This window comes from Stigmatopora argus, chromosome 3 (genome assembly GCF_051989625.1).
Source record: "Stigmatopora argus isolate UIUO_Sarg chromosome 3, RoL_Sarg_1.0, whole genome shotgun sequence".
NCBI lineage: Eukaryota > Metazoa > Chordata > Actinopteri > Syngnathiformes > Syngnathidae > Stigmatopora > Stigmatopora argus.
In genome coordinates this window covers 13,560,575-13,569,928 of record NC_135389.1, presented here as the reverse complement: position 1 = coordinate 13,569,928, position 9,354 = coordinate 13,560,575, and the positions used below count along the sequence as shown (strand labels likewise).

General features: G+C 39.1%; 1 protein-coding gene across 1 annotated transcript; it reads left to right on the top strand.

Annotated features, from left to right (window-relative positions):
* Window positions 1–777: 777 nt before the first annotated feature.
* On the top strand, window positions 778–8,510 carry LOC144071019 (CD81 antigen-like). The gene is made up of 8 exons (XM_077595691.1): window positions 778–996; window positions 2,206–2,320; window positions 6,838–6,935; window positions 7,039–7,113; window positions 7,182–7,295; window positions 7,565–7,663; window positions 7,867–7,950; window positions 8,031–8,510. The coding sequence occupies exons 1-8, from the start codon at window positions 931–933 to the stop codon at window positions 8,091–8,093; spliced, it is 714 nt and encodes a 237-aa protein (XP_077451817.1). The 5' UTR covers window positions 778–930; the 3' UTR covers window positions 8,094–8,510.
* Window positions 8,511–9,354: the final 844 nt, after the last annotated feature.

Genomic DNA, 9,354 nt, shown 5'->3' with positions numbered 1-9,354 from the left:
TATAAATACAAAACAAGAGTGTGTTGATGGGAATGTTAGGCCAAATCAGGTTTTGGGATATAAAAACATTTGAAACTAGGCAAATCATTCCCAAATGTTCTAATATCCCACCATGTTCGATCACAAATGCAGGATTTTTTTGCTTTGCTCTGATTTTGGTCTGGGTGGCCCTTTTACTCTTTCCTCTTTGATATCTGTACATTCCAAAAACAATTTGAAATTTTGCATTCATCAGACCACATATTTACATTTTCTGTCAATCTATCCATTGTCCCTATTTAAATATTTTAAAAGATGGAGGAATGAGCGGTTTTGACACCGGGAAGGTATTTCGCAGTGGACTTTTTATTGCTACTGTTTCTCGGCTGTATCATAAACTCAAAAGTGTACGGAAATCAAAATATTTGGATGATGCAGTGCAGTCTACTTGTCAATTATAACCCCTAATTATTCATAATTATTGCTTGTCTGTAGAAGTCTTTACACAGCATTTTTCTTTTAGCTTTTGGTTTGGATCACTTAAGAGATTGGTGTACAAAATCAAGACTTTAATATTTTATATTAGTATAGTGGATGTTATCCATTGGGTGGAAAGGTTTTGGTTTTTATGAGTGATGTGTATATTTTTGTTTCCTCCAACTTTTGTTAAGACCAAGTCAAGCGTGTTTATTTTCATTGTAATGCTTGTCCAGATTTGGAAACAAAGTGGGGCTCCCCATCCACTGGTACAGACGGGGATGTTATTCCCTCAGCCTTCCCCCTTGTGGTGGGCAGTTCCGTGTCTCAGTTTTCACTCTTCATTATAAAGGAGGAGTTTGCAGCATTGAGGCTCTTATACCTCAACTGGCAGAGTATTTGGGATTCTGGACCGTTAACTGGCCTCAAATCCGAACTGGGCTAGAGAAGAGAAACGCATCAAACGCTAACAACATGGCGGTGACTGGATGCACGCAATGCATTAAATACATGTTATTCTTCTTTAATTTCATTTTCTGGGTAAGTTTTTCTTTTTTTTCATTCACAACTTTGAATGTTTTTGTTTAAAATGGATTTTTTTTTTGCCTTTTGTTTGGATTGAAATGCCCCAGATCAAAGTGTTAACCCATTAGCGTGTTTCATGGATTAAAGGCATCAAGTTTCCCACGCTGCTTCTCCAATGGTGGGAGCTGTTTGGAGAGGAGGGCAGCATCCATTGAGGAGGCAAAGAGCACCAAATGTCGCTCTAAAGCAAAAGTTATTTTCCGCATGGTTGAGCGGCAGTGCGGGGGACTCAAGGGGAGTGGAGAGGCGAGAATTTCAGGCTGGGTGGGCTTTAATCTAAATATTTATTCCTCCTTCTGCACGTCTCACAATAACCCTCTGACCCCATCAGAAAAAGAGTAATGTGCCGCAAGGAGGGACTTTTAAAAAATCCCACTTGATTGATGATTTCTCACAGTAAAAACTTTAAAAAGAGAGACTGAGAAAAACTATCAGAGTGTTGGGGGGAGTGTTCTGCTTTTTTTTAACCTTTTGACAAGCTCAGGAAACCACACTCAGGCAACACCTCAGCTGCACGTTTCACCCAAATAAAATAAATATACAGTATGTGTGTAACTTGCCGCCCTCTCATAAGATGTCCTGAAAACATGTTCAGTTTTTATCTGTGCTTCTCAAATACCCAGAATTGATAGCATGTGAATTTTTCCACTGCTTTTTTTGTTCCTCGCTACTTATCTTTTTTTAGATGAACTGCGTATCCTGGATACGCCACTCCAGTGTTTCCTCTGTTGGCTTGTCATTGTGAAAAACTGCCATTTTTCTTGTCGAGGATTTGGCTTCCTGTCTCTTAGAGAACAATGCAAGTGAATATTCAGATGACTTTGTATCAACAAGTAGAAAAATGACAAATTTTTACAATATTACAACTTTTCCATAATTCCAGCACGTAGTCATGTCAGCCCGTGGTCTGCATTCCTTTAGCGCAGTACTACAAGAAAGAAGATAAGGTTAGAAGGAGTATTTCTGGTGTTACTTTTTGAAGGCCGTGGACTGGGCTTTAGGTCATAGCCGTGTCAGGATGTCCTCTCGTCACTTCCGTCAAAGGTCAGCGGACAGTTCACGGCCTCCCATTGGAGCCGCCCGCTCACCTGCGTTATCAGAAAGTTTTGAAATGCTAAGAATAACAATGACATCACACTGACAATATCCCTTCTTTATTTGCAGCTGGCCGGAGGAGTGATCTTAGGCGTGGCTCTGTGGCTTCGTCATGACAGTCAGACAAGCAACCTCCTCATTCTTCAGTTTGAAGGCCACCAGGCACCAGGCACCTTCTACATCAGTGAGTCAAGTGGTTCTTGTAGAATCAAATATTTGTAAGATTTGAGCTGGGAAATGCTCCAGCACCCCCCGTGACCCTAGTGAGGATAAGGCGGTTCAGAAAATGAGATGAGAAATTATTGGCTGCAATTGACGGTAGGAGACAAGCAATCCACTTTAAAAATTCCAATAGATTTGACAGGAAATGGGATAAGAGGAATCTTGCAACTGGCGGAAATTTTTGGATAATGTTCCCACAGAAAGAATGACAACTATCGACATCATGAAATCTTTATTCACTTCAGATACTAATGTTTCAAGTCAAATTTTAACATTGAGAGGCGTCAACTCAATTGGAAGTTACGCCGTCAATCAATCTATAATGGTAAAATAAACAAAAACTTGCAGTTATTTTAAAGGGAAGGACAAAGCCTTGTAGAAATGTCCTTAATTTGAAAGACCTTTTGCTCAAAGTACATAAGTATGCAAATTGGGAATTTCCCAGACCCTTGATAATAGAGTAAATTTAAACACGAAAAAAATGACACCACTTGTGGATGCACCTATTTTGCGACAGTAGTTATACCCAATGAGCAAGTTGAATGTTTTATTTATCTTTCCGTAGGCAGCATAAGAACAAATCTCCAACTTTCTGGTTTCTTAGTTGGTATATACCATGTTAGAAATACTCGTCAGCATTGTTGGTTTTGAGGGAAAAAGTGGTCGGTTCAATTTCGGGACGTTAACCAAGAACGGGGGGGGGGGGGGGGAAGAAAAATGTCAGACTTGCTTGAGTGACACATTACAACATGCAAGACTGGTTCATAATTTTCAGAGGTCTGACTTGGCCCAGCCATATTTCCTGGTGCTTTTTTTTTCTCTAAGACTGCATACAGTGGTTTTCTGGGTGTGCAGCCTCAATTTTCGGAAGCCACCACAATGATAAATATGTTTTTAATGAGGAACTTTGACAGTGCCAATCTGCATTGAGCATAATTCATGTGAGTAAAAGCAGAGTTTTAGTTGCTGGCTCTCAATAGCTCTACCCAATGAAGTGATCTTTGAGTCGGCATCCATTTCCAAAGTGAGGCTTAAATATTTAATAGTAAGAAGGGAAACATTGGCTGAACGTTAAATGGAGCTTTGGCACATAGTGTACTATAGCCTTATTAAACTGCACTACATTTTATTTTCTAAATGTATTCAAGTGGCTCAGTCATATCTCCTTCCTCTCTCTCAGTACCTCTATGGAGAAGGAAAGTCATTTTCATAAGAGCTTTAACCAGGGCAAGTATAGAAACTGCATTTGACCTATAAACCAAGCCCAGGGAAAAGAACTTGCATAAAACTGTAGTTGGGTATTTTTTTTACTCAGGTAAAGAAATAAATCACACAGCCCGAATCCTATAAAAAAATACAATTAAAAAAAGCTGTGGATCTCACGCTCAAGAGGCCAGATGTTGTCAACAGATGTTGCGGCAGGCGTGGGCACCAAGTGGCAAGTATGTGAGCACGGCCCTAATATATCGCCATCATGCGTATTGTAGTGTTTGCTTCTTTTACAAAAGCGCAACAAAAATTCCAGAATGAAAAATATGCTCAGGTCGCCTCACCACTTGAACTAATGGCATCCATCTTTTCCCTTAAGGCCCCGAAATATGATCCAATTCAAACATTTTCTTCATGTTGCCTTATTGTGGGGGTGGCCTGCCGTGAAGCCATTCATTTAAATTTGGACCGGTCCCTGTTCTCCCATAGCTGCTCACTAAGTATAAGGAAGCGTTGCAAACTCAGGCTTTTTATAGAGGAAAGACGCACTAGTGATTTTGTAGAGGCCCACCCAATGCAAGATCAAGGGAATGCTTCTTCTTTCTCTTAAACATACACCCCAGCATAATTCAAATAACCTTGGACATCTGCACATTAACCCTCAAATTAGAGTTTAGCCTGGATGTTTTTAGCACGCTGGCACACTAAAGTGGTGTTTATGTAAGGCCAAAAATACATATTGTGTAAACTGCGAGGCAGATCCTGAGCACAGTTTCTGCTGCCGTGCTGCTTGAAGAAATAGCCTGAGAGACAATCTTTTCAGAACTCATAAAAATGGAAGGAATACAAAAGTAATGTTGATGGCTACTGTAATATTATTTAGTTTAATGGCAAAGGATTTGGAGAAGCCTTTTTCTTAAGTGGTTTCGATAAAAATAATAGGCAGGGAGGGACCAACCCCTTGGGTAGGCTTTATATATGTTCTCTTTCTTACCGCCCTATGAGTTTTTACTACTCCCAATATAGCTTTATTATTATACAAAAACATGATTTATAATAAAACTTAACAACTGACGAACTTTCAGCAGGTTTTCCCAAAATACACGTACGTGTTTACGGATGGCGATGGATATTCAATCCATTTGAAGTAATTACATTTACATTTACAGATCCCCCCCCCCCCCTTTTCTTTCTATTTGTTTAATTTAAAAAGAATAATCAATTTAAAAATTAAATATTTCCATTGGAATTTTTCTGAAAATATGATAGGAATTAAATTGAAACAAAAATATATTGTATACTGTTAATTTATTAATTTTCAGAACCAGTTATTCTCATCATCAGTTGGAGGGGGTGCTGGAGCCTGGCTCAGCTAACTACAGGCACCAGGTGGGGGACACGCGGAATCGGTCGTCACCCATGTATACAGTTTTTTTTTTCTTTATTTTTCAAATATTTTTGAATATAATTTACAATTGAATTACAAAACAAAAAATAGTGCATTTTTATTTTATTTTCATTTCCTTCATAAAAACATGAAAACAAAACATTCATTGTAAAGAGATAAAAACTAGGTGACAGCCAATTTTGAGGTAAATTTCGAAATGTTTTAGTCAACTATTAAAACAGTTGTCAAATCATTTAATGATGAATTGGTTGTGCTCAATTGATCATGACAACCCAAATGTTGACTAGCATTTAAGTCACTCTAGAATGTCTCTGTCTTTAAGGCTTGTAGTTGACTCCTTTTCGTGATTCATCTCTATCATAAATAACAGCGTCTTAAACTGCAGCCAATCCAAAAGACGACCGGGATTTGGGTTTGCAACTCTTTTTGTAAATGGTGGATGTGATAAAGAGACATCTAAATGAAGCCTTTAGTGTCTGTTCAACCCCCACCCTCTCCCTACAGAGATTACACGGGGAGACAAGAAATAAATGAACTTCCCCGCTGCCGTCTCAATGGCCTTCAAACCTCAAATGGTGTTGTCATAGTAATGGAAGGCAGTGGAAATAATGGCTGCTTTTGCCACATTGCTTGGTTACCAAGTCTGGTAGCTGGACTCGCTCGAACAAAAAAAAATGTCAAGGCCTTGAAAGATAGGAGCAGTTGAAGCAGATATATGGACGCTTTGTGCGTGCAGAGAATCGGAAAATCTGTCAGTCTCTTTTTCGACCACCGTCGGAACGCATTAGTGTGCACGTTGTTTTCCAAATCCGACTGCTTCTGCCTGAAAGGATTTCAGTCTTCAGGTGATTCCAGTGGAGAGATAAACATAGAGGCCTTGGAATTGCTGAGTTGGAAAGTATTGACAGAATGTTCAGTCTGAAGAACAATTTATTTTTTACCCTTCGCTTGTTTTGATTTCATGAAAGCTGATTTAATAGGGTTGAGCTTTTCTTTTTTGCTGAAGTTCTAATCTTCATTTCAAGGCCAATGAGCCAACAGACAATTCACTAGCACATTCTTCGCGGGATCAGAACAATTAGTACTTGTTTATTTTTAATTTAGGATGGTGCGTGCATTTATTGTTACATGTAATGGATAGTTTTACTTTTTTTTCTTCTAGACAGCTTATTCTTTTTAGTGTCATAATGATAAATTAGAAAATTATTTTAAAAAATGAGTAGGAAAATAATATTTCTTTTATTTTCATCATTTTATTCAACTCCTTGGCTGCCATTGACGGCAATAGACAGGCTAGCAATTGAAAGGATGCTTATTTCCGCCAATGTCAGGCAAATAATATAGTTTAAAAAAAATCTCAATTAACAATAAACACAGACTCACCATCGCTACCAATTTGAATGTTATATTCCAAACAGTCAAATATCTTCTATTTCAGACTGCCATTGAAATAACTGCTATTGTCATAATCACTGAAGAATGCCAAGAAAGATATCCCTCTCAAATGGGTGAATGTTCAGATGCCTTTATGTTCTCAGTGTTCACATCTCCTGTGTGGGATGGACAAGGATGGTGGGGGTGAGATGTCAGAAGGGATTATTGTGCACAATGGACTGCATGTGTCTGGTCTGCAAGGCATTTCCCGGCCTGAGGCTCCACCTCTTCTCCCCACACGGGATCTGTTTATCGCCAGGATGTCAATAATGTCGTGTCACCCTACAGGGAACGTAGAAGACATCCAGGAAGTCCATTACCGAACATAGTGTGGATCAATGAACGATCAACCAGCAGTCATTCCGCTGTCTTTGTCGCCACCTGGCGGTCGACGTACGCTATTGCATTATCTGTATTCCTGTTGGCAGGTGTCTACATTTTGATAGCTGTTGGAGCTGTGATGATGTTGGTGGGCTTCCTAGGCTGCTATGGTGCTATTCAGGAATCACAGTGTCTGCTGGGGACGGTGAGAAATAATTTTTCTCCCTATAAACTACCCAATGAGTGAGCAAAAATATTGGGACACATTGAGAGATTGTCAAACTCAAACGATCCATTTTTTTCTGCAGTTCTTCTTCTTCCTGGTCATCCTTTTCGCCTGTGAAGTGGCTGCGGCCATTTGGGGTTTCATGAATCGAGACACGGTGAGGAGCCGTGCACACGTTTGCAACACCCGCGGTTCTGATTGACAATAACAACAAACTCTTGGCAGATCTCCAAAGAACTGATCAACTTCTACGACTCGGCGTACATCAAGGCCGTGGACGTCTCGGGCTCTCCGAGCAAAGATGCCGCCATCAAGGTGCTGGATGTTTTTCACACCACGGTACGTACAACTCAAAAGTATAAAGTATAAGATGTGTTTGCCAGAATTGTACTGATTTAGAAACGGGGAACAGTCAAATGGACACTGTCAAATTAACAACCATTTACTGTGAATATAGTTTTGTTTTTCCCCCTTTTATTCACTTACACTAAGACATACTCTGTGACCTTGGCTGGCAGGGAATGAACTAAATTAATGATACATTTTGAACTGAATTGTACCTGAATAATGTCAGACAATTACTCAAGGATGTTACGATTTGTGTCCAGCTTGACTGTTGTGGGAAAGGAGATGACACTGCGCTCTTCAAACAAGTCACCGGCACTTTGTGTCCCAGGAAGTCCCCAGAAGATTTTCTCAAGTCACAGGTATTGATTACTGTTTTTTTATTAGCACTAGATACAAAAAGATTCTCAGATGATGACTGTGAGGTAGTCATAAACATAAAAATGCATTGGCATGACACACTAATGTCAGCCAGATGTAGACACGTTAAGGTAAAGTGTCCGGACTTTGAAATGACAGTGGGTTAAGAATATGCCCTTCTCTTTTGTATTTTGCTTCCCCACAGAGCTGTCACGACAAACTGATCGAGCTCTTCTCGGAGAAGCTCTATCTGATCGGCCTCGCGGCACTGGTGGTAGCCGTCATTATGGTGAGCCGAGCACCAAGCTGTCTCCGTGCTCGCCAGCTGCACAAAAAAAAATGTGATTTTCCTTTTATTTTTGCTTTTAGATCTTTGAGATGATCTTCACCATGGTGCTCTGCTGCGGGATCCATCACGCCCCAGCATACTAAACACAACAAAGTGATTAACCACCAGGGGTATTTTATTCTTTTTATTTTATTTTAATTTTTTAGCAGTAGCTCCTTTTCCTCACCTTCGGAACACCGCAGAATTGATATTTCTGCTCTTGTTCGATTTTATACTTTAAAAATTGTCTTTAATTAATGAAAGATGTTGTCTATTTATCATAGACCACAACCATTACTTTCTATATCGATACAGTGTATATATATTATGCTGTGGAATAGTTCTTTGAATAAATGTTTTTTTATGGATGTATAAATTGTACATATGCAGGAAAGATGCAATTTCCTGGTAAGTGACTTCTCCCTGCAGTGTTAAACATTTAAAGCAGCAGGCTTTCTTTTTTATCAGTTCACTGTTTTCAGTCAACTTTTGTTTAATAAACCATCTCTGTGCTGTAGGAACTGTGGCTATTTTGTTTTAAAAAAAAAATTCAATCTAGATATTTATTGAGCGTTGACAAAATTTGGCAGTTGAACTGAATGCTTTTATTGTCATTATTTTAAAGCTTCACCACAAAGTACACAAATAAAAACAACAAACAAATATATAAATAATCAATAAATAATAAAAAAATAAAAAGCAATATATAAATAAGGAGCTTTTTTTCCCTTGTTCATGTAATCAATCACCCTTTGATTTCATTCATCTGTTGTGACCTGCCCTCTTGCATCCTCAGCCAATCCCTGCCTCTCCTGTCACCCACCTAGCTGTTCCTCATTGTCTCGTCAACTCTTTATCGTCCTTGTATGCCCCATGTCAGGTCGTCTGTTTGAGTTGTATCTCCTAGTGTAAGTTTAGTTTTTACTTTTGGTGTCAGTTTGCATTTTCACCATGCTTTTGGTTAGAAGGTTTAATATAAGATAAATTACTGCATTGTAACATTCCAAATCCAGCTAAAATTATACAAAGGTTTGTAGAGGGTGAAACATTTTATCTTGTATAGCAAGCAGGTTGAAATTTGGGCTGTTATTATTATTTTTTGTAAAAAAAAAATTGAACTGGGTAGGTTAAATGGTATAATTGAGCCAAAGACTATTTCCCATCTGGCAAGCCTGGTCGCATTACCACTAGGAGGCGTAATGATAAAGGCTTTTCTCCAACAATTGGGCGTGCAACATTCCAAACCCAGCTAACTTGTATTTCTGCCATAGACACGCCCAGTCACTTGCTCTTTTGATTCAAACTGCTAAAACCGTTTTTATTCTCCAAGAGGTCAGCTGATGGCTCTAAATTTGAATGGGCACT